General features: G+C 38.3%; 1 protein-coding gene across 4 annotated transcripts in view; it reads left to right on the top strand.

Moving 5' to 3' along the window:
* Nucleotides 1-18,691, top strand: part of PLCB4 (phospholipase C beta 4) — a 164,895-nt gene that overhangs the window by 102,143 nt on the left and 44,061 nt on the right. For all 4 annotated transcript variants that reach the window (XM_039224818.1, XM_039224831.1, XM_039224824.1 and 1 more), the window contains 7 exons: nucleotides 218-359; nucleotides 975-1,059; nucleotides 1,392-1,516; nucleotides 3,733-3,784; nucleotides 11,070-11,172; nucleotides 12,520-12,684; nucleotides 13,832-14,036. In XM_039224818.1, the coding sequence (XP_039080749.1) occupies nucleotides 218-359; nucleotides 975-1,059; nucleotides 1,392-1,516; nucleotides 3,733-3,784; nucleotides 11,070-11,172; nucleotides 12,520-12,684; nucleotides 13,832-14,036 (877 nt within the window). The remainder of the gene's footprint in view (nucleotides 1-217; nucleotides 360-974; nucleotides 1,060-1,391; nucleotides 1,517-3,732; nucleotides 3,785-11,069; nucleotides 11,173-12,519; nucleotides 12,685-13,831; nucleotides 14,037-18,691) is intronic.

The following is an 18,691-nucleotide window of genomic DNA, read 5'->3' on the forward strand; positions in this document are numbered from 1 at the left end:
TCACAAACCTGAGATCAAGAGTAACATGCTCTACTGACTGAGCCAGCCAGGTACCCATGGACATGAACTTTTATAATGATCCTTTAGCAAAACTGAGGAAGAAAAGGTCTTTATCTTTCAATTTGTGTGTGCAAATCTTCTTCATTGAAGATGTCTGTAGCATGTGTCTGTTCCACTGAAGTCCCCAACCTGCGTATCCCTTTCCTTGTGCTTGCAGGGCCTGGTTACTGTAGAAGATGAACAGGCGTGGATGGCATCTTACAAATATGTAGGTGCGACCACTAATATCCATCCGTATTTGTCTACGATGATCAACTATGCACAGCCCGTTAAGTTTCAAGGTTTCCATGTGGCTGAAGGTAACCCCAAAGGTTAAATTCTGTTGCTTTTGTTGTCTGCTTTTATTATGCTGATGAGCTGTGATGTGGCTTGTCACAATTGTCTCTTCTGGGTATAGGGGCTGTTCTACCTATTGCTGTGTCACAGACCATGCATGCAGCCATGTGTTTGGCATGCAGTGGCATTGCCTTGTCATTTCCTACATCACCCACAGGGTGGCCCTGAGACACTGTGTATTTGTTAGTATAAGTAAAGCTTAGTAATGCTTCTTGCTTTAGATGTATTTTCATAAGACCTCTTTTAATCAAAACCTGACTCCAAAAATGTATATTTTTAAACTTTCATAATCATTTTGGGGCTGGAGAAGCCACCGTTGCCATCCAATATACATATTTCAGTGGTGGCTGTGTAGGACATATACACATAATTTGTTTAATGGCACCAAATTTAATCCATCACTATTTAAGTCAGCTGTCTCTATCCACAGGATGTTAATGAAAGTAGGAGCCGCAGATACGATAATGGAACATCTGCTTCCAAAGCCTCGTGATTTGGGATGTAATTACATTTATTGCTTGTCTTTCCATCAGATTGGATGGGAGCATCACTGAGTGCATCTTTATTTTTCTTTACAGAGCGCAATATTCATTATAACATGTCTTCTTTTAATGAGTCCGTCGGTCTAGGCTACTTGAAGACACACGCGATTGAATTTGTGAAGTATCCTTATGTAGTGAATAGAATGAACGGCTGGTGCGCTTTGGGTTTGGCGGGAGTCTCTAAAACAGATAAATGGCTAATAGATCATTGTAGAGCTAATAAAAGAATATGTGGGAAAGACCACCACAACTGTGAAAATCTGTCCAAATGTGAATTGTTTTTATGGTTTTTCTCTTAAGCATCACTTAAAATGTGAAATTTGCTGTTACCTACATGTTTGTCGTCATTGGCCTAGACCCTTGTTGTTTTAGGTCTTGTTTATTTATTGCTTCTGGAATACTCTTTTTTTTTTTTTTTTTTTTTTTTTCCATTCTCCTTAATAAGTTACACAGTTATAACAAACGGCAAATGAGCCGCATTTACCCCAAGGGAGGCCGGGTCGATTCCAGTAATTACATGCCTCAGATTTTCTGGAACGCTGGCTGCCAGATGGTTTCGCTGAACTATCAGACCCCAGGTAGGAACTGATGTCCAGTGACCTCGAATTCCAGGAGAACACTTTGACAGGATGGTGCCAACAGTGGCCATCAGTTGGCTGTGGGCATTTTTTTAAAGGAGGGAGACATATGGCAAAACAATGTGATGTTGGATTTATGTAATGCTGAGATATGAAAAACCCAAAATAGAGCCATAAAAAGGATAGAAGGCAAAATATTTGGATTTAAATTGAATTTCCCTTCATAAATACTACAACCAATCTGCCAAACATTTTTTGTCTGTCCCATTTTCCAAAATATCTCTAATTTTTCTAGTTTTTGGATCAAACTTATCTTCATTTCCAGAGGCCAAATTAAATGGGAAGAATTTGGGTATCTCTGTATAGTAACTGTGACTCATTTCTCCCTTGGAAAGTACCCTTCCCGCTGCTAACATTCAGCAGATAGGAACACAGGGGCACCTCACCATAAAAGTACAGAAAAATATTCTAGAGTAGGACTCCATTAAAACAGTATGTAAGGATTTATATATTCTTAGAGATACTAATCTATAATTTATTCCTCCAAAGTGTACCCAAAGGCAGGTTTCCAATATATTATCTTCTCTCTTCCCAGAAGGAGTCAATTTTTTAAATGCATAAACAATTTTTTTTAAAATTTTGGAGTTTACTTAAGAGCCTAGGATCACAATTTTAAGCTTAGAGGTAGAGAAACACTGAGCTCTAGTTATCTACCTGAAAGACATAAGAAATATGCCACAAAACCTATTCATGTGCTGTGGCTAATTCCATAGCATGGTCCTAAAAATCGGTAAAACAAACCAAAATAAAAACCTTTTCTTGTTCAGTCCTTTGCTATATGAAGGGATGCTTTCCGTGTTTCTTGATTTGGGGATATTTTCCTTTTCTAGTCCATCTACCATACTTTGAGAACTTTTTTTTTTTTTTTAAATGTTTGAGAGAGAGCACATGTGAGTGTAAGTGTGAATGGTGGAGGGGCAGAAAGAAAGAAGGAGAGAGAGAGAATCCCAAACAGGCTCCATGCTGTCAGTACAGAGCCTGACAGGGGGCTTAATCTCACAAACCATCAGATCATTACCTGAGCCAAAATCAAGAGTCTGATGCTCAACAGACTGGGCCACCCAGGCACCCCCATACTTTGAGAATTTCTGTCCTCCTTATTCCCCATTATCTGGACTGATTTTGACTTTCATCCCTTTGCCATAAATGTGGGCTGACTGTATTCCCTCTCTTCGGTTGAGGCTAAATGGAGTTAAATGTCTGTATAGCATCCCCATCAATCCTTGCTATGCTAAACTATGACCAGCTGCCAGTACAATCCCATAGTGCTTATAGTAGACACAAAAGGGTACAGCTGATTTTACTTAAAAGAAGTGGGGAGAGGGTGGGAGGAGGTCAAGTTGTATATCCAGTTGTCAGTGAGTCAGTCCATTATATGGGTTAAATGATCCTAGATCCTAAACCAGTTTATTTACTAGGTCAGCTTAGGTTTTATTTTGTAACTATAGGATTAACCACAACATGTTGAAAAAGAAAAAAAAAATGTCCATCAGCTTATTACTTTTTTTTTCTAATGAAAAAAGAAAAGATTGTATCTACTTGGAAGAGAAAAATCATAAGCCATGCCCTGCCAGCATAGGCCTCACTGGAAGGATTCCCCTTAAATCTAAAAGTAGGAACAAGTCACCAATTTTTACATGATGCTATCAAGTTTGTGTTTTACTGTTTTTAATCAAATTTTGCATTCCTGTGACCCTACTGGACATCTCCCGCATACCTTTCCTCTGTGATCATGAGGCACGTTCTCACCAACTATATCAAACTGGACATTGGTACTCTCAACAGTCATTGAACTGACTCATATATTGAATCCAATATTTTGAATATGTATATATACTCCATATATATTGAATCTAGTATCTTAAATCTGACTCATATTGAATCCAATTTTTAAAGCAATTATAAAATTACCATTTTATATATTTCATTATCATTACCATGATCTTTATGAAAACACATAAGGTTTTATGTTTAACTTAAACACAAGATGATTTCAACATGGAAGAGAGTTGTGTGCTCTAAATAGACCCAGAAGTACCTTGCCATGTTAAAAAGGACATTTCGGCCTAGGATCAGTATCTGATTTCCATTGTTTAAAATCACCCATCGTGATCTTTGGGGAGATGAGATGCTAAATTATTTTTGTCTCTTGACAGATTTAGCAATGCAATTGAATCAGGGAAAATTTGAGTATAATGGATCATGCGGGTGAGTAATGTGATTTAAACTGTTGTTACCGTGTTTCTGAACTCCATACTATTGCTATAATGAAACTGTGTCATTTTTTAATTAGGGTCCACTCTAATTACACTGGGTTTGAGGGAGGGATGGGACAGAAACAAATGAAATCCCTAGATAGATTCTGCTTGCAAGTATACATTCTTCATCTACCCAGTTTACTAAGCAGATTGTCAAAAAAATTTTTTAAAAATTGAACCATAAGTTAAGCAGTTAATCATACATACTCTAGAGTTTAATTCTGTCACTTTTAAGTTCCAGAGTGGAGGTTGTTATAGCTAGGACAGATAATGACCCCTGATCATTTGGAGATTGCCTGGAAATATGAATATTAACTGTATGTATTTTGCTTAGGACCAAGAGAGGAATGAAGTTGATTTAGTATGTGATGAAGTCATAGGTGTCGATTTGAATTTAACACACCTAGGCAGAAAGCATCTCCTGTTTTGATCCTTTTGCGTGCCTTGTAAATAGCAGTTGTCAAAAAAATAATACTATGTGTATTGTTCTAGTTTACTTAACTGGCACTCTTTAAAATCTGTGAACCATGGAGTGAAATAGGAAATGTTAATTCCACTGAAATGCCAAAAGGTTAAATGAGAATATGAATTTAAATTCTGTAGGTGAAAAACACTGTGTGGCTGGTTTTTTGTCTGTTTGGTTTTTGGGTTTTTTTCCCTCAGTGCATCTGTCCATCTGTTCTGGGGCCTCAAAATTAATCCAGCGAGGAACCATCCCATCCGTAATACTACTGTCAGGAAGTCTTTGCTCTCCCTGGTTGAATACCTCACTTTTATCACACAAAAACAGCCAGTCAAGATAAAATTTTCAGCAGTTGTGGGTTCAAAGTGCACACTCACACCTCTTCCTGCTTACCAGACAGTTCTCTGCCATGTTACCTACACCCCTGAGTGACGGTCCTATTCTCTGAATCACCTAGTATACATGTAGCTGGGAAGAACATTATATTTTACCCTACTGTGTGCTTTGGAAGAAATTAAAATTGTACACCTTAAACTAGTACATTCTAGATCAATGATAAAAGGAAGTAAAATCTATGTAGTCCAAAAGAAAACTGCTAAATACACATTCCAGAGTTTTTTCAAGCCGTTTTGTCACTTAAATGCAAAATGTTCATAACCAGGAGACTGTGCAAATAAACTAATGGATGGACCCTCAGTGGCAGGCTGAGGCGGTGAGGCTGCAGGGGACAGGTGCGGCGTGGGGGTTAAAGCTCAAGTCCAAAGTCCGGCTTTGAGCCCCAGCTCCTGGGCATGCTAGCCACATTGCCCTGGCAGGTGTGTGAGGCTCTGGGCCTCGATATTCTTCTCGATAAAATGAAGACGGCAACACCTACCCCGCCAGGCTGGTTGTAGCGGCTTGGTCAGGATGAATGGGAGCCTGTGTGAACGTACTTCATGAACTACAAATTTCTGTGCAAAGCGAGGCTTAAGAAAAGCTTAAGACCTTATGATCAATCACACAACTGAGGCCAGAAAAGTAAATAAGAGCGACGTCCATATTGAGCCTTTACAGAGTCCGGAGAGGCATCCACCACCCTCGTGGTTCACACCAGACACCTCAGCCCTGGCAGGGCTCCCTCATCAGAAACTTCTCTAGGGCCCAGTGACACTAAAGTTTTCGCCTTTTGCCTCAGCTGCCTGACACCTAGTACTTAGGAAGGGGAATTGTTTCTGGATACTGCCCTGGATATGATCTGTGCCTGGTTTTTATGCATCATTGTTTATTTTAAACTGTGTTCACAAACAAGGACAGTGTTCCTGTAGCCTGAATTCTGGGCTGATGTGTCTGAGATGATGTGACCACGAGCCGAAGTGCCCCCAGAAGGGCTAGAAAAATCGTATCATTTTTGGCAGCGGGACAGCCCAACTTGAAGAGGCATTGACAGTAGTGTTCAGTCGTGTGTCACCACCCCTCAACCCTTGCCATTTTCCTGCACTTATCCTGGAGGCAAAAATTGTCACCCAGAGGGCAAAGGGAAGAAATCGTTCTCAGATATGTGTTTCTCTGCTCCTCCGTGATGGGGTCATCAGAGCTGGTAGATACAGGGCTGGCCACACGGGGTGCATCTCCACAGAGCGAGGGCATCGTCGGCACTCTGGCTTTCACTGTGTTTCCCCTTTCATTCTCCCACCCACCTGCAGGGTCTTTTTAAAGCTTCCTTGTTGGCTTGGCTGAGGGCTGGGTTTCTGTAAAGAGGCATTTAGTCCCTTTTTAGGCTTTATGGTAACAAACAGTTGCTGTTTTATATAGAATATCGGCAGGCAGAGCAAATGTATACAATTTCTGAATCTGTCAACATTAACAAAACATTTTGGGAGCCTGTCTCAGGATCCCGGTCTGCTCTGCAGGCTGATGTTTTGGGAAGTCATGCCATTGGGCTCAGTAAGTGTGATTTTTAGTAAGAAAGTGAGCAGTAGTTTATAACAGACTCATTTTTAAAGGTGTAAAAATGGGATCCATTTCTGTAATTCCTAATTAAACAAAATAGAGCTATTAATTTCTCAAGTCAGCAGGCTTTCAGAGAAAATTGGATGATATCAAAATAGTAGGATGTTTTATGATTCAAAAAGGCACACTTTTTTAGAAGTTGTGTCTTGAAATCCATGACATCTTAGAGTCAGCCATTTTGCTTTCTTGTTGGTAAAGGAAATAATGGAGTGTTGAACAGTTGATGCCATCTTGGGTGTGTTCAAATAGGTTGTCCTTCCTTATGACCCCATCCTCTGATTCTTATGGCACCTGTCTAGCCACCCAGCTGAAGGCCCTTCTTCTCTTCCTCCCTTGCCTTCTGAGGTCCTACAAAGGCCACAGAAAAGCCTTGGATCCCTTCAGTTGTCACTGGCTTTAGCCTATGCCCTTGTCTACCACACAGAGCTGGAGGCTTGGAATGAATTTATTTTCTGTACCAAAAAATACCAGGCAGGACCAGCTACAAAGTTTGTGGGGGGCCTAGTGCAAAATGAAAATGAGGGCCTCCTTGTTCACAAATTATTAAGAATTTCCAGAGAGCAGCTGCAGCGCATTAAACCAAACACAGAAACCTTCTGAGTTCAGAGCCTTGTGGAACTACACAGGTCCCATGGATGCCCGGGGCTCCCTAGCGATGACTGACAGACAGCCTCTGCTGCATCTGCAGCCCCCACAGGCCCAGAACCAGCATTCCTTCAAGACTAGCTGGCTCAGTGTCAGCCCCAAGCCAAGGCTTACACTGTGGCCCTGTCCAACTTCTACACACTTTCTTTTAGTTTTTAAGTATGTATACGTTACACTGAAGGCTGCCTGCTTTGGAGAATTAGACTTCGGTTTATTGGCCTTTTCCCCTGGCATTTCTTACTTTGGATCAGCTCATTGTCTGACAGATTAGTTTGCTTCTAAGCAGATATGGAGGCAGGGAACATGGAAGAATGCTTTTGGCACCAGGAACTCATCAATACCCCAATTTTGTGTTTCTGGTGAGAAGAGTCCCTTCAGAAATGGCTGCAGGGAGTGGGGAATACTGAATCTCCAGACGCCCTTTGCCCACGCCTGTCTCAGAAGGAAGAGTCCCTCATTCCATGCAACTGGAATCCAAATGCTCCCTTCTGGTGACAGCCGGAGCCATCTTCGATTACCTCCCCTGGGAGCTAATGTCAGCTACTTTGCTGAAGCTGGTGGGCTTCCCTTGAAGTAGTGCGTATAATACTGTAGTTCCTCATGCTGAGTCTTCAGCTTCTGCTGTATCATCATATTTACCAGTGACCACTAGCCACAAAAAAAAGACCCAAGTCTAAAACTCTGTGAATATAGAAAACAATCTCTTTTTGTGCAGTGAGAGCTTTTAAATTAATATTTTGGGTTGCATTCCCTTGGAGACAAGTCAGATTTCAAAATCATCTTTAATATTTGAGTGATTCTGAGAACTCTTTATATCCTTGATTTAAAAATCAGTGTTGTCCCCTGGAGGTTCTTTATTGAAGATTGCATGTGAGTTTTATGTGGGGTTTTTTCTATAATACTTCTTATTCAAACTTAGAAGATAGCAATGAATGACAGCTATCTCAAAACTTAAAAAAAAAAAGTGAGTTGGAATGTTTCTTTAAGGAGAAATGTCACACCTCATAATCCTTTTTGGTTATATTTTAAAAGATAAATTTGATATCATCTAGAGTTAAAATTAGTAAAAGTTATGCTCCTAAAGAATGAGAAAGATTTGATCCCACTAGTTATAGTTCTTTTACACTTAAAAGTAAACTCACAGTTTTGGGGAATGTGGTTTTATTGCCCTTTATCTTTGGCTCCTCTAAGTATGGAATGTTTCTATCTGTGGCTATAGGCCTTTCTAACAAAGAAAATGTTTTTGGAGAGATGAAGTTGTCTGATACAAGTTCAGGGCTGTTATGGAATCTGGCTGAGTGTGATGATAGGACTGTAACCAAAAGGTATGAAGGGCAGACATTGCGTAATTAGGTCAATTTCAAAACCTTTTCCTAACCTCAGAAAGAAGACTGATACCTCCCAATATCCCCTGCTCCCTATCCCCAGCCTATCCTCACGATCTACTCTCTGTCTCTGCATTTGTCTCTATAGCACATTTTATATAAATGGATTCTTATAATAGATGGTCTTTTGTGACCAACTTCTTTCACTTAGCATCATGCTTTCAGGGTTTATCTGTGCTGTAGCAGGTATCAGTACTTTACTGCTTTTTCTTGAAAACTTTCCCGTTGTATGGATATACCACATATTGTATATCCATTCATCTACTGATAGACTTTTGGATTGTTTCCATTTTTTGGTTATTCCGAATAATGCTCCTATAACATTCACATAGAAGTTTTTGTATAGGTATGTTTTTCTTTTTCTTGGGTGTATGCAAAGAGTAGAATGGCTGAGTCACATAGTAACTCTATATTTAACTTTTGGAGGAACTGCCAGACTGTCTTCCAAAGCGCTGTGTCACTTTACTTTCCCACCGACCATGGAGGAGGGTTCCAGTCCTTGTCAACACTGTGTGTCTGTGTCAACACTTACTGCCATCTGACTAGTTTACTGTAGCCATCCTAATGTGTGTGTGTAGTGACATCTCCTTTTGATTTGCATTTTTCTGATACCTATTGATACTGAGCATCTTTTCATCTCCTTGTTGGCCATTTGTTTCTCTTATTTGGAGAAATGAGTATGCAGGTCACTTGCCCATTTTTTAACTGGGTTATTCTTTACATTTTCTAAACACAGACCTCTTATCAGATAATATATGATTTGCAAATATTTTCTCCCATTCTGTGGCTTGTTTATTCAGTGTCTTGGTAGTGTCTTTTGAAGGGCAAAAATTTTTTATGATAGGGCTGAGTTTATAATTTTTTTTATTGCCGGTGCTTTTGGTGTTATATCTACAATCCATTGCCAAGTCCTGAAGATTTATCCCTATGTTTTCTTCTAAAGATTTTATCATTTCGGCTTTTATATTTAGGTCTTTGATCCACCTTGAATTAATTTTTTGTATATGATATGAGAGAAGGGGCCAATTTTATTCTTCTGCATGTGGCCATTATAGTTGTCCCAGCATTTGTTTAAAAGAATATTCCTTCCCCGATTGACTAGTGTGGACGTCTTTGTCAAAAACCAATTGACTGTAGATATTTGAATTTATTTCTGGATTCCCGGTTCTGTCTCATTGATTTATATGTGCATCCTTATGCTAGTACCACACTGTCTTGATTACTGTTGCTTTGTAGAAAGTTTTGAGAATTATGAGACCTTCAGCTTTGTTTTTCGTGTTCCAGGTTGTTTTGGCTATTCTCAGTCCTTGAGTTTCCATGTTAATTTTAGGATCAGCTTGTTAATTTCTAAAGAAGTCAGTTGGGATCTGGGTAGGGATTGAATCTGTGTATCAATCTGGTGAAATAGTGCCATCTTAACCATAGTAAGTCTTGTGGTCCATGAACACGAGATGTTTTCCCATTTACTTAGGCCTTCTTTACTATCTTTCAACAATATTTTGTAGTTTTCAAAGTACATGCACTTGTTTTGTTAAAATGTATTCCTAAGTATTTTATTCTTTTTTGATGCTATTATAAATGGAATCTTCTTAATTTGATTTTTGGATTGTTCATCGCTGGTATATAGAAACACAGTTGATTTTTGTATATTGATTTTGTATCCTGCAGCCTTGCTGAACTCATTTACTAGTTCTAATCATTTTTTAGTAGATTCCTTATGTAGATTCCTTTAGTAGATTCTATATGCAAGATCATATCATCTGAGAATAGAAGAAGTTTTACTTCTTTTTTTCCACATAGGTACCTTTTATTTCATTTCCTTGCCTAATTTTGCTGCCTAGAAATGAGGAGGTAACTACATCTTTATGTTCAACTGCCTCTAACTGAAATTGCATGGTTCTTTTGAATGTAAACATAGACAACAATTCACAGTAATATTAATGGTACCTGTGACTCTGACACCAAATATAAACCAAATATTTTCATACTAGTTTCATATATTTCAGTAATATTATTGCAGATCTCACAAAATATTTTTATGCATATCAGTACTTTGAAATTATAGTTATCAGCTCGGCACTATATCTCATAATTTAATGTAGTAATTAAAACACAATAAAGAAGTAGAGTATCATATACTCTTCATATTTTAATAACTAACTCATATAGTTGTTTTTTCATTGTTATCCTTTGTGTTTTATTCTGTTCATATAAGAGTAAATATCTAAAGAGGTCCATGACATAAAAAAGTTCAAAAGAATATAATAGTATCAGCAAGTCCTAGATGTCACTGAGCCTAGAATCTAAAAATCATTCCTTCTTTCCTGATTCTCTTTAGGATTATCCATGGGACAGAAATAGTTTCTTTTTTTTTTTAATTTTTTTAATGTCTTTTTATTTATTTCTGAGAGAGAGAGAGAGGGACAGACAGCATGAGCAGGGAAAGGTCAGAGAGAGAGGGAGATACAGAATCTGAACAGGCTCCAGGCTCTGAGCTGACTGTCAGCACAGAGCCCGATGCGGGGCTCGAACCCACAAACTGAAACCATGACCTGAGCCGAAGTCAGTCACTTAACCGACTGAGCCACCCAGGCGCCCCAGGAATAGTTTCTTCAATCCTTAGAATCATCTGCCTAAAAGCCTAGTTCGTAATTTAGAGATGGGGAAAAGGAAACACTTAGTGTCCTGAAGCATGAGTTTTATAATCTTTGTAAACACACCTAATAAACTCTTTTATGCTTGTGTCCCACCAGGTACCTTCTCAAACCAGATTTCATGAGACGGCCTGATCGAACATTTGATCCCTTCTCTGAAACTCCTGTTGACGGGGTTATTGCAGCCACTTGCTCAGTGCAGGTAAGCCCCCTGCTCCTCAAAGAATTCTATAAAGGTGTATGCAGATGGCCCTGGAAAAGCCTTAAAATATCACAGTACAATATTTTATGTCCAGATGTAAGATCCAGATGTAAGATGTAAAGGGACTCAGAATGCCTCCTTTTTTCTTAAAAGATACATGTTGGTCACTAGTAGAACTATTAGCTACTTTTAGCAAGATATCAGATCAAAAACGTACCTTGTGTTGGAGAATGTGAAGCAATAGGAACTGTCATTCATTGCTGATGAGAATGCAAAATGGTGCAGCCACTTCAGAAGCATATGCTTAGCCTGTAATCCAGCAGTCATGCTCCTTGGTATTTACCCAACCGAAGTGAAAACTTACACCCACACCAAAACCTATGCAAAGATGTCTGTAGCACTTTGTTCATAATTGCCAAAAACTGGAAGGAACCAAGATATCCTGCAGTAGGTGAATGGACACATAAGCTGTGGTACATCCAGATGATGGGATATGATTCAGTGCTAACAAGAAATGAGCCATCAAGTGATGAAAACACATAGAGAAAACGTAAATGCATATTACTAAGTGAAAGAAATAACCGGAAAGACTATACTATGATTCCAACTACCTGACATTCTGAAAAAGTCAAAACCATCATCGTTTCACAGATGTGCACCTAAGTCCAAACTGATCTTGTTATACGCTTTAAATATGTACAGTTTCTTGTATGCTAGTTTTACCTCAAAAAACCTTCAAAATTATCAGCTACTCAATATTATGGAAATAATAAATGGCTAGAGGCCTTTGGAAAGTTTGTGAATGAAAAATAGTCTCTCCATGGCATGATAGTAGATGGAATTGAATGCTCATCTTAATAAATCTATAACACTGAACATTATCAATATTGGTAAAGGATAAGAGGCAACTTTTAGCATTCCTTTTTTCTTCAGTGTGTCTGTCTCTTTCCAAGACTTATAAAAGAATCCAGAAAGGTATGAGATGGCAGAATTTCAGAGCTTCGATGGGATCTTAGGACATATTTGAACCCCATCACTTCATTTCATAGATGTGGGCACTTACGTGGAATTAAGCTGCTCTGGACATTATTTCTTTGTATTATATGATTCATTATTTTTTTCTTCTTTCTTTTTATAGATGGTTCTCAGAATCAGAACCTCCATCTTGAGTTTTTTGGCACATACTAGTTGCTCAATAATGTTTTAATTTAGTAAGCAATGAACACGTTATTTTCATAGATAATTAAAATTTCTAAAGATGAACAGAAAATGTCTTACTTCTAGATTATTCTTTGCTCTTGATAATTACACAGACTTCTCTCTCATCCTATTTCCGTGTTGCCGCAGGTCATATCAGGTCAGTTTTTATCAGACAAGAAAATTGGTACATACGTAGAAGTGGATATGTATGGGTTGCCCACCGACACCATACGTAAGGAATTCCGAACTCGCATGGTGATGAACAACGGACTCAATCCAGTCTACAATGAAGAATCATTTGTGTTTCGCAAGGTAGGACATTTCCAATGTGTCAGACTTGTTCTGCTAACTTAGGGGCTTAGTTTAGTGTGTAGACACTACATGACATCAGGGCAGTTAGGGAACCCCAAATGCCTCTTTTTTTTTTTCCCCTCTTCTTCCAGGGGATGAGTTCTGTAGATGTCATGTGATTGTTGTTTCTGTTGGTCCATGTCCTTTCTTCCTCCAAGGAGCCCACCTTCTGTGTGGCAATGCTCACAGTCCAGGTTCACAATCTCCTTAGAATGTGTCCTCACGAATGGACATCATCCCATGTTGGAGAGTTCTTTTCTGAAAAGGCAGCCGCTGGTAACTTGCAATGCTCCTTTAGCCAAGAGGACAGGTAGGATGGTGCGCCCAAAAGGCCAATCAATGTCCTTAACTAGGCCAGTTGGCATTGTCCTATGCTTCCAGAAAGCGTGCCACCTGTTGCCACCCTCCCCAGTCTGTTTTGGGTTTGGGGGAGGTTTCCTAATTCTATACCTTGATCCTAAGACCAATCATAGTCATTCTCTTTAATGATTCAGTTTTGAATCTTACAATCACTTTTTCCCTTTGTTTCTCTTATCAGTGTAAGATGTATTAAAAACTCTATGCATTGGTAGTGTTGTCTCCAAGAATATCTGGTTTTCTTTTTCACTTCCTTTGTCATCCTAAATGGTTTCTTGCTTCTTCTAAGGACACAGATTTTCCAGGTGTTTCTTCTCCATTTGTATGTCCCACAACACAGATAACTGGCCTCTTATCTTAACAAAAATGAGGATTAGCAGCTTCAGAATAGGCTAACTGTAATCTTCAGATTACAGAAGATCAGTAGTTCAGTGAAACAAGGCATTGTGAGCTCCAGGCCCTCGGCCATCATCCCTGAAACCCCCACTACGACATTTTCTTCTACGGTCCAAGTGTGGTGTAACTTGCATACACACCTGTCATGGGCCTTTTTCCCCCTGGTTTTTTATAGTTTGTTGTAGCTGGATCTGTTGTGGGTGTGGCCAGTGTTCTTTGGCAGAATGAACAGGCTTCCTTTCACCATTAAGGCACATTTAAGAGCAGTGTGGGTATGGTCCAGATTCCTCGAGTCAGGGCTCTTGGGAGCTGCTTCCCAGAAAAATCCATGAAAGGTACCATTCTTTGTTTGCAGGTAATCCTCCCTGACCTGGCGGTCTTGAGAATAGCTGTGTATGATGACAATAACAGGCTCATAGGCCAGAGGATTCTTCCACTGGATGGCCTCCAAGCAGGCTATCGACACATTTCTCTTCGAAACGAGGGAAATAAACCATTATCACTGCCAACAATTTTCTGCAATATTGTTCTTAAAACATATGTGCCTGATGGATTTGGAGGTAAGTTAAGATGTCCAGATTATAGGATTATAAAAGATTTCACCAATGGTTAAAAAAAAAATTGTCTGTTCCTACCAGTGTGGCCAACCCCTGTAGCCCCAGAGAAATCAAGGATAGATAATAACTTCAGGTTTCCTGCTAAGAAATGAAAGGGCAAGGGGTAGTTTACCTTTCAGGTTATTTCTTGTTTTAAAATATTGTAGTTTATATGGTTTATCCATTTTTACAAAATGTTTGTGAGGGATTTACTTCCACCATCGTTCAAAGGGAGAAAAAGACAGAAGAAATACGGAACCATAGATCTCAGTTGGTATCACTAAGAAATTTAAATTGAACTCAAATATCAACATGATTGGATTTTCTTCCATGTTCACCAGAGAGTTCAGTTTCATAAAAAAATTTCAGTCATCCGTCCACAGAGGACTTGTGGTATTACAAGGTAATCAATGGAAAAAATAAAAACCTGGACAAATCTTGGGATTTCGCTTACACCCAAACATATTAACTTGTCATTACCCTCAATTAAGCCCAGAACATTAAAAGAAAGCAAAGATCTTCTGTATTCTCAGGGTGTTGAATCCTAAGGGAACGGTGCAGCAGAGTGATTGTGTCAAATTAACTAAGGGTGCCAAATTCTCACTCTCTACTCCTGGCTGGGTGATGTGGGACAATGACATAACCTTTCAAGCCTTCATTTCCCAGCCTGTAAAGATATTCCTCCTGCCTCCCTCTTAACATTCTTGTGAAGTGCTTGGCATTACAGTATATTACATAGCAAAGCTCAAAAACGTATGCACCCACGTATGTGTGGCTAACAACAGAATAAAATCAGTAAGTTCTGTAGTATGCTGGAACACATCACAGCTTTGTTTGGGGACAGTGGGGGGTATTTTTGTGGGTTTATTTGTTTGTGTGTTTGTTTGTTTAAATAATGCTTGAGTCTCTGGTTGGCAGATTTTCTCTAATCCTCAGCTTTAACAACCTGACTGCAAATTCAAGAAGTAATGTGAGCCATGAGGATTTTTTCAGTCATAAAGACTCCTTCCTCCCCCTCCTTTGTTTTTCCTTTAAAAAGAAAGCCTGTATTAGAAGCCAGAACATACTGTAACTGATTTGCGAGCACAGAAAAGAGGGGTGCTGTGGGGCTGGTAAGTGGATGAGAAAAGAGACAGGGGATCTATAGAGTATCTTTAGGAGGCTGTGACATCCATAGGCATCAGCAGATGATGATCAGATAATCATGTTCCACGTACTTGAGCTTAGAAAGCAGGTGGTGGATAACACTACTACATTTTAGAAATGGTTGTATAAACAAATATGGCAGAAGACAAAAAGATTTTCCTTCTGCATGGGTTATTTTTCAGATGGAACTCTAATTCAGGCCAGGGAAAGGGGCAGTTGGACTAGAAAAGGGAAAGCAGTGATTTGTTGAGTTCCTACTTTGTGTCAAGCACTCTCTCTAACTTCTGGAAGTTATTGAGTCATGTAGGTCTGTGCTGATGAAACATCTGTATTTATAGTGTAACTCATTACCAGTGTCAATATTTGTGTATATATTGATTCAGATTTATCTCTTTAAAAAATAGTCTCATGGAGTTTTCTTTCCTAACACATCATTATAGTCCCTTCCTTTTTATCAGAAGCATGTGAAATTTCTGTACTATGTTATCATAGTTTGATATCTGAACCTCAGATTTGACATTCAAAGACTTTATTCAGAATTCTCTGGTCATTTCTCTTGTAGGTTAAGAAACTAAGGGCAGACATCCCCAAGGACTTACTTAAGGGACTTATCTGAGGATAACAACATAAGAATATGAGATCCACCTTTTTCTAAATTTCTGATTTTCTTTATGGCCTCTTAAACAGCGTGTTTTTATTTCATCTGCTTAACCAAGCTCCCCCATTCAGATATGAACATTTATGTGCTGAGCCACCATAATAGGAAATCTGTAGAAGTCCCTGTTCCCTAGAACATTGATGTTCTGTATTGATTCTATAGGAAAAAGTTCAAAATGAAACTGCATCCTTGCATTGCCAGCATTTTCTAGGGGAAAAAATTGCTGATATGTATCATCAGACTTTTATATGGCTAAAGAAAGATAATATGGATTTATTCATTCCACAGATATGTTTAATAAGTCTTATTCTGTAAGTGGCAAAGTAGATAAAATATACGTTTAGAAAGAAATTCTGACAGCGCAAAGAATAAAGGAAGGGTCATCGATGAATCTACTGCCTAGACTCAGCTCTGTTGCCATGTTAGTCCCTTTACTTTCAATCTCATTTCTTCTGTTTTAATTAAATACATTTTACTGTACATATTCATTTGGACTCATTACTTTAGAGCATTAATTTTTTTTTTACTTAATAGGCAGTGTTTTTCCATGTCATGAAATCTGTATTATCCATAATTTATTGATAAACATTGAAGCCATTTCCATTTTTTTCTTACAAAAATATGTAAAGCCCTGGAAATATTCATGATTGTTTCCTGAAGATAAATTTTTTGAAGTGAAAGGATATTTAAAGCTTCAGATACAGATTGCTGGATAGCCCATCAGCAGTGTATAAGCTGGAACTTTTGTTTTTTTGTTGTTTTTTTTAATGTTTATTTATTATTTTTGAGAGAAAAAGCAAGCGAGTGGGGGGAGGGGCAGAGAGATGAGGAGCGAGAAGCAGAGAATCCCATGCAGGCTCTGTACTGTCAGCACAGAGCCCAGTGTGGGGCTAGAACTCACAGACGCTGAGATCATGACCTGAGCCGAAGTCAAGAGTCGGATGCTTAACCGACTGAGCCACGCAGCTGCCCCAGAGCTGGAGCTTTTGTTAACATTTACTAGTGTCATCAGTAAAAACTATTTCTTAGTGTATTCACTTAACATATTTTTCTGAAAAGAAGAGATGGAGTCAACAATTACTATTTAGTACCTACCGTATGGGTAAGAGATATAAAGTTGGAAAAGTCACGTATACTTATCCTCAGGAATTGTCCAGCCGTGTACACATATGCATGTGCATATACATAAATAAGTACAGTCTATTATATAAGTGCCCACAGGGTAGCCAGAGAGTGTTTGGAGCATTGAACTAAGAAGTGGTTAATCAGAGTGGGGTTGAGGGAGACTTCAGTGGCTGTTTGAACCTTGAAAGATGAATCACAGCAGAAAGGAAAACTTTCTCTCCAGACAGGGAAGCAGCCCAGGCCAAGGCCTTCATAAGTAAAGTGCTGGACGTATTTATGAATTATGAGGAAGCTGAAATACAGGGTATATGGTGCTAAAACTGAAAAATTCTGTTCCATGCTAGAGGAGGTATCCTCAGTAGCCAGTGTTACTTGGCAAGAGGATTGTGCTCTTCTAGTTGAATAGTTTTGACCCCTTCAGGAAAATATTCATGTTTTCAGGACACTAAGTAATTTGATAAATCATTTTTTCTCAGCTTTTAAGTGAGATCAGTTTGTCCAAAATCACTCCACAAGCTTAGATTAGTTAAAGAAGATGATAGATAGATAGATAGATAGATAGATAGATAGATGATAGATAGATAGATGATAGATAGACAGATAGATAAGTTAAATAAGTGACCTTATTTATTCCTGTCCAAGCAAATGAAATCCCAACTTTTATAATTCACTGAATACTTAACCTCAGAATTATGTATTTCTTTAATCAAATAGCTAAAAGAAGACAAATTTTTCGGCTATAACTTCATGCAACATTATTTGTATAAAAAAGATCAGAAACAAGCTAAGTCCATCCGTGGAGACTGGTTAAATATGGATGACCATTCTGTAGAAAACTATACATCTATTAAAAATAATGACTTAGATCTCAGTGCTCAGGATGGAAAGATGACAGTGATTTTTTACCAAGAGAAAAAGTAAATTGCACAATGATCCCATTATTATTTACTAAGAACCTTTACTATCTATTTATACATATGCATAAAGTACACAGAAAAAATTCTGAAAGGCTATACACCCAACTTTAACAGCAGTTATCCCTTTGCAAATGGGGGTAAGAGTTTAGTGGCGTTGGCCCACTGCATTGGGCAGCTTCCAGGAACATCACAGAGAACACACTATCCACTAGGGCAGGACTTCAGTTATTACTTCTGGGTCATTTTAGTGAGGATATGTAACCTCTGAAAATTTTTAAAAATTGTATTTTGCCTTTTCTATAACAGCAAAGTAATATGAAAACAGCACAAAGGAGAGTTGAAAATATGTAAATATTTATTTTGAATTCAGAAAAAACTAAAACTAAAACAACCTATCGTCCTGCTACCTAAATAATTCTTGATAACATTTTTAAATAAAAGAAAGACATGAATTCCTTAAAACAGGACTAAGAATATAAAACATAAAGCATATCTGTACATATGTAAGTTAATATGTATATATACAAATGTAAAGCTTATATATGTGTGTGTGTGTGTGTATGTGTGTGTATTATGTGTATATCACAAGTATATATTTCGCTTTTAACTTAACCCAAAAAGATAATACTATATACCATGTTTATGCTTTGCTTTCTTTATGTAATATATCATGGAGATTATTCCTGCCGATGCACATAAGACTTTTCAGTTATTTTTTTAAAGGTTATATAATATTCCATTATGTGTATATACCACTGTTTTTTTTTTTTTTT

The sequence above is a fragment of the Hyaena hyaena genome, unplaced genomic scaffold (assembly GCF_003009895.1).
Source record: "Hyaena hyaena isolate Hyena2069 unplaced genomic scaffold, ASM300989v1 scaffold_16, whole genome shotgun sequence".
Taxonomy (NCBI): Eukaryota; Metazoa; Chordata; class Mammalia; order Carnivora; family Hyaenidae; genus Hyaena; species Hyaena hyaena.